At 42.2% G+C, this 16,269-nt stretch overlaps 1 protein-coding gene across 1 annotated transcript in view; it reads left to right on the plus strand.

Annotated features, from left to right (window-relative positions):
- Window positions 1–1,209: 1,209 nt before the first annotated feature.
- Window positions 1,210–16,269, plus strand: part of LOC106562218 (protogenin A) — a 43,193-nt gene continuing 28,133 nt past the window's right edge. Inside the window, exons 1-2 of the mRNA XM_014126945.2 lie at window positions 1,210–1,388; window positions 2,512–2,814. Coding sequence (XP_013982420.1) covers window positions 1,322–1,388; window positions 2,512–2,814 — 370 coding nt within the window. The 5' untranslated portion in view covers window positions 1,210–1,321. The remainder of the gene's footprint in view (window positions 1,389–2,511; window positions 2,815–16,269) is intronic.

Here is a 16,269-nt window from a genome sequence, read left to right on the forward strand (position 1 = left end):
ATGTTCCCTAGATAAGTGTGTGAATTGGACCATTTTCCAGTCCTGCTATGCATTCAAAATGTAACAAGTACTTTTTGGCTGTCAGCGAAAATGTATGGAGTAAAAAGTACATCATCTTCTTTAGGAATGTAGTGAAGTAAAAGTAGTCCAAAATATAAATAGTGAAGTAAAGTATGGATATCCCAAAAAACAACTTAAGTAGTACTTTAAAGTACTGATGATAACTCACCTTGTCAGGTGTAAAATATGTTATATGCTTTGTTGGACCAATATCCTTTTGGCGATACCGTATCTGAAATTAAATGCAATACCTTGGTTAGAGTGTGAATTTGATCTACAGTCCAGCTAGCTAGTAGAGGATGGTTCTGAGTAAATCTGAATGGACATTTGAATAGACAGTTGTTGGAACAGCCTTGGGATAACCTAATATGAATAAACACACGCATAAACATTAGGCACAGAATATAACACATTGCCCTGGTTCTTTTTACAGACAGCATGAGAAATGATTTATTGCATATCCAAACTATCCACATGAACTACAACTCCAAAGCCATTTCCACACAAACACACTTTTCCTGAGGAACTGATGCTTCCCAGGATTTAAATTCTCAGTAAGCAGTAGACCATAGTCACACCTTGCACATTAACAACAGTGAGTTTTGTGGTGGGTTTCCTCTAGTCATCATTCAGCACTGCACTCAGGGCATGATAGCTGTGCATAATGCTCCCCAGATCTATGAGGGCATGTGGATCATATTCTCTCAATGATACTCAATCACGTTCCATGGTTGAAACTCTATATCCTTGTTTATTTAGGTATGTCTATGTCCGGGTGAATTATCATTCTAATTCCCAGGCCTCTTAGTTATCATTGAATTATCATTGATCCTGATGAGTCATCAAAGTAAAGGTCTGCTCCATGTTTTCAAAAGGCATAAGGGAAATTAACAAACCATATGCATTAATCACACAGATGTGTTGTATGCATTAACTTTCGTGTATTAACTTTACACTAATACCAGTAACACCTGAACAAAGTATACCTGCTATTGCACTCATAAAAAAATAGAAGTGATTAAGATGTTGGCCTGTGTATTGATTTGCCGACTGATGGTGGCGGAGGAACTCTCCCCATACGTTTCCCCCATGAATTACTCAACCGTAGAAAGCAGCACTGGGTGGGGTGATGTCCATCTGCCCGGAGAAAAAAGTAATCCCTGCTGCTGTCAGGAGCGCGGTCACTTTCCTCTTGGATTAGCACGTAGTTCGACTGGAGGTAGTGGCTGAGAGAGTTAGTATGCGAGAACAATTTGAATAAATGGAGTCTTTTAAAAGGAAATTATATCAGCGCTTGCTGTTTTTTGCGTTTTTTCTTCCAATCTCAGGTAAGAAAGTTAATATTTGGTTTGAGTTTATGTCAAATTGAAGTTATAGCGACTTGTTTAGTGGTGGGAAAATGCCGAACTGGACATTGGAAGTGTGTCCATACTCATAACGTTACTACTATTCTAATAGGGGTTGCTATTTACACTGATAAAGAAGAAGTTAGTTGACTTGTTCTGTACTAACGAATTCAACATTGAAGAGTTTAGCCTTAGTTGCGATTTCTATAGATGAATGGACGCACTGCCACTGCCCGGAGTTTAGGGGGCAATGAAATGGCCACGCTGACCACTGACTGCTTCGACTATTGCCCGATGTAGGCTATACATTTAGATAAACACAGAACCTATACACGTTTATGCTTGGTTTTTGCTTGTATCTCGAGTTACATGATAACACAGACGTTTTGCATGAAATTGTGTACGTGCAGCACAACACAGCAGTCAGATACACGTGGATTGTACAACATCGCCAGGCCTGGTTTGAGATATTGATAAACGCAAAAAACATATAGGTTTGCCATGTTATGTTCATTCAGTACATACAAATTAATTATTATATCAATAGAAAAACTGGCTACTGATTTTATTTCCATAAATAATCCACTTTGACGTTTGAGGCAGACAATTACCATAGGCAATTAACAATTAATATAATGTTGTGTAAATTAGGACATTAGAAGTGTGAAGCCATCACATTTGATTTTGAAAATTATTAAGGATTTTTCTTCCTGTCTGGATTGTTACTTGTTTACAGCTGGCAGTCTTATCATTGAAAGGGGAGGTACTTATGAATTTCATGCTGGGGAGTGCAGTAAAACATTTGTGACTGAATGGAGCCATGAAATCAGTGACTTCACAGCTTTATGAGACATGAGTAATCGGATTAAATTGGAGCAGAAAGAAATGAAATAGGAGTGACCTGCTGTTGGAGGGGCTCCAAGCCCCTGCCTGTAGGCACTATGATGTTAACATGCTTTTAAGTGTAGATCCTACCAATGCAATATGCCTGTGGACAAAGTAGAGTAGTTGTAGGTCCTGGCCTAGTATTGTCGCTAATTTCATCACAGTACGTCTTCTCCCACTCCAGCCAGGCACTGACTCTGTTCTCTTCTCTTCCCCACAGGAGTTTTGTGTTTTAGTGAGTTATTTTTTATCAAAGAGCCCCATGATGTTACTGTCATGCGGAAGGATGCCGTTATATTGGACTGTCAGGCGCACGGAGAGTCGCCTATTGCCATCAGGTGGCTTAAAAATGGAGTAAAAGTTGTAGAGAACGACCGCATCTACATTCTCTCCAACGGCTCCCTTTCTATTCCGGAGGTGGAGAGCAGGAGAGGAGAGAAATCAGATGAAGGGTTTTACCAGTGCCTCGCTCAGAACAAGTATGGAGCCATCCTGAGCCAGAAAGTCTGTCTTACAATTGCAAGTAAGTATCATACTGGAGTTGTGTATAAGCATCACATGGAATAATGGAGAGGTTATGCAGGGCCTCTAACCTTTGGGCCACAGAAGATGTACATCATTGGTCATGTTTGTACCTGGTCATGAGAACTTCATAAACACAGTAGAAAAAAAGACAACAGTTTACATTGGATGTACATTGTACACTTACTTACTTAAGATAAGTAACATAAACTGTCCACATTCTCTCTCGAATCTCTTAGTTACTGTGTAGTTACTTATAATTACAATTTCATGTAACTGCATGGGATCTGTGTGACTTATTTTAATGTGTTTAATGTTTTGAAAGGTTAACCAAGCCTTAGTCTGAGGATGTTAAGTCATAGCATGTCAAAATAACATTTACTTGATGAATAATGGAACTCCTGAGTCACAATTGTGTTTTCATCTTAAAAGCATGGTAATGATATCCACTTTAGAGGTGAGCTTAGTACAAGCCCCACACTATCAGCACAAGTTCTTAACTTCTTAGCAGGTATACAACTGAACAAAAAGGTTTCATGTACATTCTTAGAAAAAAGGGTTCCAAAAGGGTTCTTCTGCTGTGCCCATAGGAGAACCCTTTTGGGTTCCGGGTAGAACCCTTTTGGGTTCCATGTAGAACCCTCTGTGGAAAGTGTTTTATATATGGAATCCAAAAGGATCTACCTGCAAACAAAAACGTTTCTTCAAAGGGTTCTCCTATAGGGATGGCCAAATAACCCTTTTAGGTTCTAGAAAGCACCTTATTTTCTAAGAGTGAAGAGCAACAATCTCTGTGTTGAAATGATGATGAAACAGAGTGAGAGATCTTGCTTGTAGTTATCTGCTAAAATGTTTAAATCTGACATAGTCATTGGGGGTAGATGGAGACTTTATACTCTTAACAGGTATAAAATAGGCTTTTCCCATTCCCAGGAAAAAGGGGTCTTTCTCTCATCACCAGCAGGGTGCTATCGTTTTCTATGTAGTCTGGTGCATCTAATCTCTCTTCTTTCTTCGCCAGTGTAATGCCCAAGGTTGCGTTTTGGGCATTCCGGTTATCTAATCCACCTAATAGCTGAGGAAAGGAAGGCATTGGAGGCTTCAGTGGTGGCATTGGGGGGAAGGGGGGTACAGCCTTCAAAGTTCGAGGCCTGAAGCCAAAAAGATACTCTGAGTGGAGGATAATATGTCCATTGGTGTGCAAATGAGGGAGCTGCCGGTTTGAAAGGTTAGGAGCTGTCCAGGATGCCGGTTACACCAGTGTTAAAGAGCAGATGACCCCTATTCACTGGACTGGGCTTTCATGTCGTTGCTGCATGATCACTGGGAATTGTTCTTTTGGAATGCTTTTTTCTCTCCCTGTAGCATGTATATGAGCCTGCTGCCTATTCTTTTAAAGGGCCAGTGGAGCAGCTTTATCCAGAGCTGCTCTTTAGGGACCCTGTTCCCGGGTGTCACCACCCCCCAGGCCATGTTTCTTGCTGTGCTTCTTTTGCACAAAATAATTTCCTTTTTTTCCCTCCCTTGCATTCGCTTTCACAGGGAAACCTGAGCTTTTACGTGGCACTTAAGACATGCACTCGTCCAACAATATTGTGATGGTTACTAATTCTAACTGTACATGGAAAAGTTAAGTCCTGATCCATGGAAAATTGGGCAGGATTGTTGTGAAATTATTTAGTTGTGAAATAGTTTAAATGATTTACCGCTGTGAGGTCATGGTTCCTGAAGAGCCTACTGGTCGGAATACTATTCTTTAGGAGCACATCCCTGTCTGATATGATCCTGACAATCCACTGACAAGTAGATGTTGAGAGACAAGAATGTGTCAGTCTTGGTTCAGTTCCCTAAGCTGAATTCTACTGAAGACCTCTAAAACAAACAGACACCATTGATAAAAATGTTTGCTTTTCAGATAGGCCTACATTTATATGTAAAAGTGAAAAAGTTACTATTTTGGGGCCTTTGCAAACACTTTTGAAATTACTCTCAGGGTAATCTCTCGTGGACAGATCTACGTAAACATAACCAGTACCATAGGAATGGGATTGTGGGATAACGAGCAGCATTAGTTATGGTGTTTGAGTTTGAGTTTTTCGTCACTGCTTATTTGGACAAATCACGATTTTGCGGGTGTAAGCATCTTTCGAATTCCCGAAGGGGAAGGGACATTTGGCCCGTAACTTGCCAAGAGAGAGGTGCCGCTCGTCGTTCTGGTTCTGCTCCTCATTCTAGCATCTCTTGATTCCTTCACTTAACATGTATAGACCCAAAACTTAATTGAGCACCTGACCAATTACGCAATACTTTTGTTCTGGGTTAACCAAGATTACTATCAGGACAATTGAGTGCAATACAACCTCAATTTTTTTTGGTTTTGGAAGATGCCACACAGACTTATAGATGCTATACCAATAAAATACAGAGTTAATGAGCCTTGATTTGCATGATGTCCATGAAAACAGTGACTGCCTTAAAGCCACTAAAACTACTCTGACCCTCTCACATGCTATACAGCAAGTTTCAGTCCGGTATTACTGTGGCCTGAGTCCTTGCTGTGATTTTTACAGGATGCTGTGTGTTTGTAGTTTTATTAATTGAGAGGGTTTGCTTTTATATTATGAACTTAAGAGGTGATAAAGGCTGCCAGTGGAGTTTATAGGCTTGTTTTAAAGGGGACACTTAGACCTGCTTGACGGTCTATCTGGAAGCTCATAAAATTTGCACGTACCTGAGAAATGCTCAGTGGTAGAAAACAAAGGTGGCAGTGGGGGTTGCCGAGAGTCACATACACACATATAGTACACACACACACAATTTTGAATTTGCCGTTCCCTCATACCACAGCCTTTCCTTGAGTGTCTAAATGGCCAAACTTTATTGCATGGCCAGCCAGTGAGGCAGAGGCTAGTGGTCTCCTCACTATGGTTTTCTGCTCTGCTACTCTGAAGAATTAATGAAAAGCTTTTCACTCTGGCCTTCTTTGTCCACCTTGCCCCCAACTGCCCCCTGACTAAAATTAGTTATTGTGGGGAATTTGTTTGTCCAGAGATCAATGGTTAGGACAGCTGGGCCTATTCACTTCTGGAAGGGTAATTATGAGAATGGCACTGCAGAGTTTTATTAAACTTTTTAAATTTAGATTTTGTTTTTGGAAATCTAAAATCAAATGTGATTATTCTAACTTCAATTATGCTTTTTCAATCAATTCTTTTTAAGTTGATAAAGTGACTTTTTGTAAATGATATGACTTTCCATCATGGCCTATTTGTTTTTTATCCTTAGATCTTAAGATGCTTTTTATTGATGTTACTGTGCCCTAGGTGGCGTTTATGACGCCCCTGTTTGCATTGAAAAAACACTCCTCATTGAATGCTGTGAAAAGATTTCAGAGTGAGCGTTACTGTGGCTCTGAGCTTTTCATGTGTTGCATCCTTCACCAGGAAGATTGATAGTACAACATGTGGGGACCTTTTGTATCTTCTGCCCAGAGGCTCTTCTCACCTCTGGCCTTAATAGATATCCCTCATTATCAGTCATGCTGCCAAGACCTTTCTAACTCTGGCCTTTAGAAAGACTGTGGCATTATTTAACAACAAATAACACAACATTTGGTTCATTGTTTTATGTTATAAATGTGGGAAGACCATCCCTAACACCATCTTAGGCTAGTTCTGGTTTCAGATCTGGTTTCTACTCTTTCAAAATCCCTTTGTCCTCGGAGCAGATGCGCCCACTTTGAAGTCGGGACTTCCTTTTTTACCTGATATTTTTCTGAACAAGTAAATGTTAGTGTTGAGTCAGAGATAATGATTTAAGTCGACCATTACAGGCAGGAAATGGAGGGTTTGAGAAACGTTAAATGTCAGTTTCCCTGAAGGAAACGATGAGAGGGGATTGTGTCTTGATGAACGGCCATGTGACTTGGTAGCTAACCACGTGAGTGCTGTCAATAGGCCTCCTCAGATTGATGGGGTTCTCCGTAGAGACATAGTCTCATGAGTATGATCCCTCCAGGCATCCTAAACCATGTTTCCAGAGGTTCACAGGGCATTACGCAATACACAGACATTGTAAAACCATATCCATGTCTTTGCCCATATCCTTATCCATCGGTTCCGATGCAAGGTCTTACTGTGAGTGTGCTGGGATGTTTTTAGTTGATTCGAAAATTATCTCCCAGTTGTGTTTTTTCGAGGTTATAAAACCAGTGTAGAGAATATATCTCGCTCATTGATGTCATAAGAGAGAATAGATAGGAGGCATAAAATATATAATGAATCACACACATCCCTGATGAAAAAAAAACAGCATAGACCAGCATAGGTTGGTTCAGCACAGGTGCTGGTTTTGCTGTGTTTTTGTGGTGACCAGCCTTCACTGTGTTTTTACTGGTGACCAGCCTTCGCTGTGTTTTGGACACTGGTGACCTGCATAAGTTGGTCACCAGTAGAACCAGCATCAAGTCACATCATACTGGCTTGCATAGTGATGTTTCATTCCTAATGGAATCCAGCCAGAGTGGGGATAACCAACAACTGGAACATTTCTTCACCCACAATATGCATTCAGAATAACTGCCAAGGTTAGAAAGAAGAAGAAATGAGACTACCCAAATAATAAACTGGGACAACCATTTCAGTAATGGGTGCAATAAATCTAACTAACAGATTGGATTAATTTTGAAAAATGTATGTTATTTATCTTTGTGTTGCATAAGATTAATTAATCAATCAATGTACATGCAAAAAACACAACAAACAATTCTAAAAATCAACTGCAATAGAGCATGCTGGGAAATATAATAATGATGGGCGTGGTCAGACCAACTTGACCAGCTAAAACTAGCTTGGTCACCAATATACTAGCAACACCAACATAAGCTGGTATGTGTCCAAAACACAGTGAAGGCTGGTCACCAGTGTCTAAAATACAGCGAAGGCTGATCACCAGCAAAACCAGCTAGAACATGCTGGTCAAACCAGCTTGACCAACATCTGACCAGCATAGACCAGCGAATACCAGCATGGACCAGCTTGAAATGTATGATGGTCTAAACTGTTTTTTTTTCAGCAGGGATTTGGGACCATGTTTGACTACCTCGATAAATGCAAGCATGTAGTGCAAAGACACTTGGCCTCTGGAGTAAGCATACAGAATACAGGTTTTAAAAAACGGAGTACATGGTTATAAGGATTCCTAATGCTGAACAGTTTACTAACTTCATATTGTGGTCCACAATAAAGCACCCAAATGACTATTCCACAGCAGACTTTGTGACTCCAACAAAATGGTTGTTTGACCCTACCAGCTCTCTCCGTGTGTGACCACAGCCCCAGTGTTTATTTTGGTTGCTTAGGAATGTATAAGACCTGCAAAAGCTTGGCAGCATTAGGACCACAATAAAGGAAAAGCAAACCTAAAGGCACAGTAATGGATTGAGGTGAATGTTTGAAATAATTATTTAAGAGAAATAAGTCTCTGAGCCTGGCTTCTTTTCTCCTTCATCAGCATCTGGAATGGTTTCCATGGTTTCCTTGGACTGAAGTTCCAGAGGTCCAAGGTTTCTTTTGATTGCCCAATAGATGTTAGGTACTGAGAGTACTCACAATTTAAATCCTCCCTGCAATAATGCTAGACATTCCTTCTCATTTATCAATTACTTCATCAGTCCCCTATCAGTGTCGACCCAAACTACAGGTATGTCTACCCAAAAAATGTGTTATGCTTTCAAGATTTACTCCATTGGCATCATCTCCTATTGGATTTTGAGCACAAAGCCTTATTTTGTGGTGACTTGTTTTCATTTTAGAGAAACAAACCATGGCACCATAATTGATTCTGAGGGGTTGGGTTTAATGCAGAAGACACATTTCAGTTGAATGCATTCAGTTGTACAACTGACAAGGTATCCCCTTTTTCCCTTAATTAAGTAGAAGACTGTACTGATTTGAAATTGACTGTTTAAAACCAGCACTCTGATGAAGAGATTAGACACAATGAAAACACTGTCTCTGGTGGATGAAGGGCTGATGTTAAATGATTGGAGAACTTTGACACCAGATAAGAGATGGGAGGAGGGGGCAAGTGTCCCTGTCCTAACCCCACTCCCCCACTAGCCAGGGGACTGAGAGGTCACAGTGCTCATGGGATATGTGCTTTGTTTGGCCTGGGCCAATGACCATTGGGCTGTTCTGCAGGCTCTATGGAGCTACCTCCAGTAGCCTGCTTCCTGGCCCAGCCCAGCTCGGCCCAGCCCGGCCCAGCCCAGCTCGCCCAGCCCGGCCAAGCCAAGCCCAGCTCGCCCGGCCAATGATTGATTTGTGGGGCTTTTCAGCATTGCATTCTTCCCCTCAGTTGCCAGGCTGAGCATTATTTTTCAGGAACCCTTATTATTTATTAAGGGGGGAAAAGACAAACGCGGTGTGGGGTCTTTGCACATTATGAAGGAACTCATCACTCAAGAGTTTCTTGGGTTCTGTTCCATTGGAGGCATTTCATTTGAAACTCATTAAATAGCCTCCTTTAAAGTAACACAAGGAAACAAAGCAAAGGATCGATTTGTCAACAAGCTCCTTTTGTTTCCACTCAAAGTTAAGGTTAGGAGGGAGAGAGACTAGCCTGAGCTATTCTTGTTACATAGTGTGGAATACCTAGAACTCATTCTGATGTGTGACGCATTCCAATGTACAGAAAAGACCCAAGCACTATGTGACTCAGTCCCACTTGACAGAAAGAGAGAGGCCTGGGTGTTCCTCATATCTTTATTTTCTGGGATTCTCAGTTCTTTGCCACCTTTTGACCTTTCATAAAATGCGGGCAGCAAGCCAAGGCAGTGTCCATTTACATGAAACCTCAACAGTTTGATATTTACTGCTTGCTTCCTAAACTGTTTCCTCTCAATCCAAGCATTAGGCCATTCATGTGTCATTTCCATATGAAGTCAGGAAAGGAGCGGTTCTCCCCATCCACTCACCCTCCCATGCTGAACCCTTCACTGCCCAGCTCTGTCCACAGCCCACAACACAGATCTGCTGCTCTCATTTGAATGAATTGCACAAATCAATATCACCATGTCAAACATTTGTCAGATCATAGTAATTATCACTGAATAGAATGTTTCTAGAAATTGGTTGAAATGAAAACCAAATGCTTAACAGCTTTAGTTGTGTTATGGCTCTTGATGAGCCCTCTGACAGGCCTGATTACGTTGAATGCTAAAGTGGTTAAATGTTTTATTGGGTTGAGTACAGAACTGTTCAGAACTGTCAGTATTTGTACCTTGAGGTCGAGGCCAAGGATTTTTGTTGAAGTCATAAATAGCTGTTCGCTTCTTCCTCTCACTTGCAATGCTCTCCAAAGAAATGATCCTTCAGTCCTACTGTTTAACACTTACAGTAATGCTATTTGTTCTGTCACTTATAACTCATAAGGGTGGGAGGAATCAATACTCCTTTATACTTTCACTGATTATGAGTAGGGCCCAGAGGGTTTCCTGACCACATGACCTGACCAGGACCAACTCCAGTCCCTACCTAGTCATGCGTAGTGAAGCTGCAGGCCTGGCCCAGGTCATCTGCAGGATTAGGGCCAGTGTTTCCACTCAATTGCTCTGCAGATCGCTTTAGACAAAGCTGCCAGAGCAGATCCCCCGACCAGCCACTCTGGATCTGGCCTCAGTGCTCATCCACCTTGTTCCAATCAGGAGCGAGGAGAAGCCACACACGTAGCCAGGGCCTTGAAGTAGATAGAAAGCTCCAGTTCTGTCCCCTGCTTGACCACTTACTGTGTTTGTCTACTGCTAGGAACCGAGAGGCCTGGAGGAAATTAGTGCTGCGGAGCGCAGAGCAGAGCTCAGAGCAGCCATTGACCTGTCGACAGACTCCCTGGCTAAACTCTGAGCTCCTCTGCCCCTCCAAAAAAAAAAAAAACACGTAGGAATGTTTCTGAGTTACAGCTCAGAGAACAACAAAGTAAACCCCTGACCACAGAGGGATGCATCTGAACGCACACGTATACTGACTGTGCACACTATGAACATTTGCTTTATGGTTTGCTTTACTGTGAAGATATTCTTTGCTTGTTATTATTAGTGGATTATTCATGCTCTTTGGGCACGCTCAGTGGCTGTGTTGAACATTTCCATAATAAAACCTCTCCATACAGCACGTATAGAACACATTCTTCGCACCTCATTACGAGTATTTTTTTAACCTACATAGTAGTGAGGTAGAATTTGTGCCTGCAGTGTGATCCTTCAAGCTATAGTAATTAGGAGAGCATATAACTTCTCTGAATATTGGATTCCCATTTGTTAAAGAGCATGTCCTCGGGTGGGGTGGGATGGGCAGATTTGGGTTGATCGAGCACCCCTGTACTGTGGAGAGACCAGGGGGAAGGGGGACAGAGCTGGCCCCTGAAGTTTCTAAGGGAGCCTTTGTCTGTGCTTGACCTGTCCACTGACCTGCTGTTTACTGAGCTTCTGGCTTCAGCAGGCCTCTCGAAAACAAAGAGATTGGCCAGCTGGGAGGCAGGGCACGGAATAATTCTATAGTTTAGTTCGGACATTGGTAAAGGTGTTTTCAGTGGTCACTCACTGATTTTTTTTGTTCCTGTCAAACTTGTTTCTGTTTCTTAGGATAAGGGTGCAAAGTCTGCATGCCGCAAAACCTTAGAGGTTTAAATGGTCATTACTAATAATGGAACGTCCATCATTATGTTTTGTGTTAGAGATTTGATTTATTGTGAATCCCCACTTTGTTCATGATCAATAGTAACAGATTTTTTGCTACTCGGCACCAGCATCCACCAACATCTCCCATCTGCACAGTGACTAAATGAAGAAAAGCATTATGCAAAGCATTGTTCTACTGTGCCAGTATGGGATGGCAGTGGACAAGGTTTAAGAGAAAGAGCATGTTAGCGGGGTCATTTCATATCTGTTGGAAGGCAGAGTACCTTCCCAGTTTTAGGAGGCTCTGAGTGATTGATTGGCAGTTTGCAGAGAGCCAGCAGGGTAGCGTTAGCGTTGCAGCAGTGCTGGGGTGGCCTTGCAGGGCTCTGCCTTGATGGGCGGTGTGCTGGACAAGATTTGTGGAGGTTGGAGGTCAGAGGTGGGGTCACTGCAAGAGGCAGATGGCCAGATCCTCTTTTTGTGCCGCTTGGCGCTGGCATTCACCCCATCATTAGAAACATCTGGGCAAAACATCCAGGTAAACAATAAATTATTTTACATTTAAGCTAGGTGGGTTTGGTAGTTATATATTCTCCAGGTGGTTGAATGAAATCATTAAGTAACAGAAACACATTGTGAAAGGTGGAGAACGGTCAAGTCACCTTTTCATTTATGGAGGCCTTGCTCAATAACTGGACACTCAAGGCTCCAGGGGAGAGGTGCATATGATGAGCATTTGTGTGTTTAATGTGTTTCAAAAGTAATCTGGAAGGTGACTGGAAGAAGTAAATGGTAAATGGGCACACAGAAATAATTGAAGGTATAATCTAGTCATTGTAGTGTGAGCCTCATCTGCTTTAATATTTCATTTAGGAGCATTAGGTGCTGCCTCTGGCGACCATCATCACTCAAAGGAGATGGTCAATCGCATATTTTGAGCAGCCATGGCAGTGACCACAGCTCGACAAACCCTAGCAGAATAGATTTTAGACTGAGGCTTAGTACGCAATCAATAAGGATCTCTCTGTTTGTCAATCCAGCATTTTTTGACTGTTCAGAGAGACAGAGTATCTGGGAAGCTCATCGTCTCAAGCCCCCAGGCCCTGGGCTACTGGGATGGATGCCTCCAAGTTGCATTGCTGCTGTTGCGCAACACTTAGGAATGAGTTTGATGTTGATTAGAGGTTCCACATTCTGTTCCTCCGTGGGAGCGTGTGGCTGAGGGATGGGCCCCTGTATCCGTTCAGTGATGCTCCCAATCCAATGCCTGCCTGCACTTCTCTCCACAGCAAATATTCCTCTGCAGAGGGCTGCACTGGGCCTGATGCACAAGAGGCCTTACAGCTCAGAACTAATTCAATTAAAAATGCCCAAAGCAAAGTGGCCAGGGGCTCAGTGAAAGGATCAGTCCCCTTTTCTTCAAAATAACTTTACACAAAGAAATGGGTATCTACAGCAACTTGTGGCACACAACTCATTAGAGAAGGTAGCATTCCATTTGAAAGTCCACAAGTGCTCTGCAAATAAAAGTTCAAGGCAAAGTGGCGCAGCTCTCTAAAACTGGTCAGGGTAGACAATGTAGGTTATGGATCCTAAATGAATTGGGTTCATTCTGGCTTTGCTCATGAACGGTACATGCTCTGCTCGTGGCCAGTGGGAAAAAATGAGGATGTCTTTACCTTGAAATGGCAGAGGGTCAGCTGCATTTAGGAGGGACTTAATTCCCCTTGCCGCCTTCCTGAAGACGACACGGAGTATTTGTCAGAGTGCAGTGGGCTGATCAGGATTCACAGAGAGCCCAGTCTGGCAGTTAGGGCTTTCCCGCTGTTCAGCACCACAACACCTGGAAACCCAGGTTACGTCCAGCTATCCATGTTGGCTGTTATAGAGGCTAGGACACAATCCAGTGTGTTTATGACGGGGTGGAGTTTACCTTTAGGCAAGGTTTCTCGAGAGCAGTGCTTGAGATTTACGTTGCTTTTAAGTAGTACTCTGAGAAAGGTTTGTTAAGGATACAGATAGAGGTGTACCACCTGTGCTGTGTGCTGATTGTCAGTGAAATTTGATGAGTGGTAATAGTTCATGTACAATTATTCAGACTTAAGGTGCAAGAAGATGTTGATTGGGGTCCTCTCTGATGTCAGTGACAACAGCTGTTCAATCAGAAACGATAAACCGTGCACCTAGTGAGGATTTGCCTCGCTTTAAATCTGAGCTCCTTGTAATCTTTGCACGGCTCCTCGTATGTTTTCTTCATCTGTTGCCCCCCCCCGTCTTTTCTCCCCTGGCAAGCCTGCTGTGTTTGATGTGCGTTCAAGGTTTTTTGTGTGCAGAATGTAGAGAAGAGGGGTCATTTCTGTGATAAAGTTAGTGGGGGAGCCTCCGAAGGTAAACACTGGGGAGAGTATATCATTGTTTCACTGGGCTAGCGAGAACTGAGCCTAGGGAGGGGGGAGAGAGTTGGATAGAGAGAGAGCCCAGGAGAGGTACTCTGATGCCCCTCTCCCCTCCCCTCAGACTGCCTCTTCATCTGTGAGTGCTGATGGCTCCTCGCCCCTGCAGCACAAACAGCATCGGATGTGTGCAGAGGTCAAAGAGCACTGCAGTCTGTTTGTTAATCCATTACTTAAGTGGTGCGCATTGCATTCTGAACATGCAGCTGTTTTGAATCTGAAGACACATGTCACGTGTATCTTTGAATTATCTGATTCCTTTTTCTCGGAGTAGTAAATGGGTGAAGAGGATTTTGTTTTGTGGTACTTGTTTTGGGTATTTCTGATGTAGTCTTCTTTATATAGTCCTTCACTGATGTAGCCTAGTCCGTTGGTTGCACTGGGTCCCAGTTGTTCCAGGAGTGGTTTGATTTGTTTATGATAATTAAGTTGATGTTATCTAGCCCTGGGGCTTTTTGGTAAAGATTTTATTTATCTCAGTCCTTCCAAAAATGTGATTTAAATTGTGGTCTGTATCAAGAGCAGCAGCACCATCATTTATTTTAAAGTAACTGTCCAGTGTTTCCAGATTTCTATGAAATAAGACGTATTATTAATTACAATATGAGTGAAATAGTTTTCTTTCCAAAAATTGTAATTAAGTGTGTTACAATGCAGCTTTTCTGTGTTGGAATGGTGTGGGCGTGGGACACACTCTTTTCAGGCCACTTCGGTACAAAGTGATTTTCGTAGCAGGTTTGGAGAGCATTTTCACTAACCCCTAGCCTTAACCCTTTTCCTAACCTTAACCTCAGTCTCCTAATTGGCTATGTTAATTCTCCTAATCTGCTGCGTAAATGCTCCTAACCTGCTATGAAAAAGTCACTTCGGTATCGAAGTGGCATGAAAAGAGTGTTTCCAGTCTGGGCGTACCCCAACAACAGAGTAGACTGCTGATTGGCCATTTCATCCTCCTCAGGAGGATGACATCATACTCCATGAGGAAATAGCAAGCATTTTTGAAACGGTCTGTTTGAGATACAAATTTGATGTGTTTTTTTTTTTTTTTAAGTGTTTTTTCTCCAATTTATGCTTTGGCCACAAATATGAGTATAGGATCGTGAGTCAACACCATTATTTGGGTATAAGTTAACATATTAACTTTAAAAAGTAATATTTTCACTGGACAGTAACTTTAACAAACTATTGACCTGAGGCTTCTTTAGTTGAGAAGGGGGGTGGGAGTGGATAGCAGTGGATTACCTTAATGGCTTTTGGGTTTTTTATTTCTTAGTGACTGAAAAGGGGGGGAAGCATAAAGTTCTAGATTATTTTGTATTACTTTTTTGAAACGATGAACAATCTATTCTAGATATTGAACTACTTGCAACATCATTCTTAACGGTGGATAAGGTTTAGGTGAAATCGGTAATGGGACACAAGCTGTGTACATGAGGTTTGTCATGGAGTTTAGTTTCCATACAGTTCAGGTGGTGTCTGACAACCAATCAGTTTCAGGGAAACCCAATCCAAGCAGGATGTTGCCGGACCTCTCCACCAATCATCACCATCCGGCTGCACTCAGCAGGGCAACACTTTTAGATATATCTGTCATCAGGGGTCCTCTTTATCTCAGGGGGATTAAAGTATAAAATCAGTGGCAAATAATATGTTGGTAACACTTGACTTAAAGGAAACAGTTATAATGATGTATTAATTGCTATAAGCATATGAGACGTATTATATCTGTTGTCTCTCTAGGAATAGACCTAGAGGTAGGCCTAATTAGGAATTAGATGCTGTGAAGAGGTAGCACTTTTCCCAAAAGGACTGTGTGTCTGTGAGGGTTGGTTACATGTGATGTTGTCCTTCAATGCTACTGTTAGCATAGAGCAGTCCCTTTAGGTTCCCACTGGCTGGCCATTCATTGGTCCTGTCAAAGACCTCACATTCAGTATCATCTTTCACTGATTGATCTTCCCAAACTCTGCTGCTCCATGAGCGGGAAATTAATCAATGACCTCAAACAAAATGGATAAAGCTTCCCATCCTCCTCCACATGGCCTCATCACCAGCTATGGGCTTAATGACTCTGTGTTCAAATATAAAGAGTTTTACAGCAAGCGTATGAGGTATTTTATTTCAGTTGAAGTATTAGCAGTAGTCATTAGGTGGGTCACAAAAATGTTGTGTGCATGGCACACATTTGACTGATTGACCTCTGCCTAATGTGTGTGGATGTGCATAGTAGAGGAGCTAATTAATAAGATGAGCCTAGCAGAGATTTCCTCTGCTCTCTGATCTCCTCAGGGTTTAATGTGCTCCAGCCAGGATGAGCTGACAGGTACCT

Source organism: Salmo salar, chromosome ssa11, assembly GCF_905237065.1.
Source record: "Salmo salar chromosome ssa11, Ssal_v3.1, whole genome shotgun sequence".
In the NCBI taxonomy this organism is placed as follows: domain Eukaryota; kingdom Metazoa; phylum Chordata; class Actinopteri; order Salmoniformes; family Salmonidae; genus Salmo; species Salmo salar.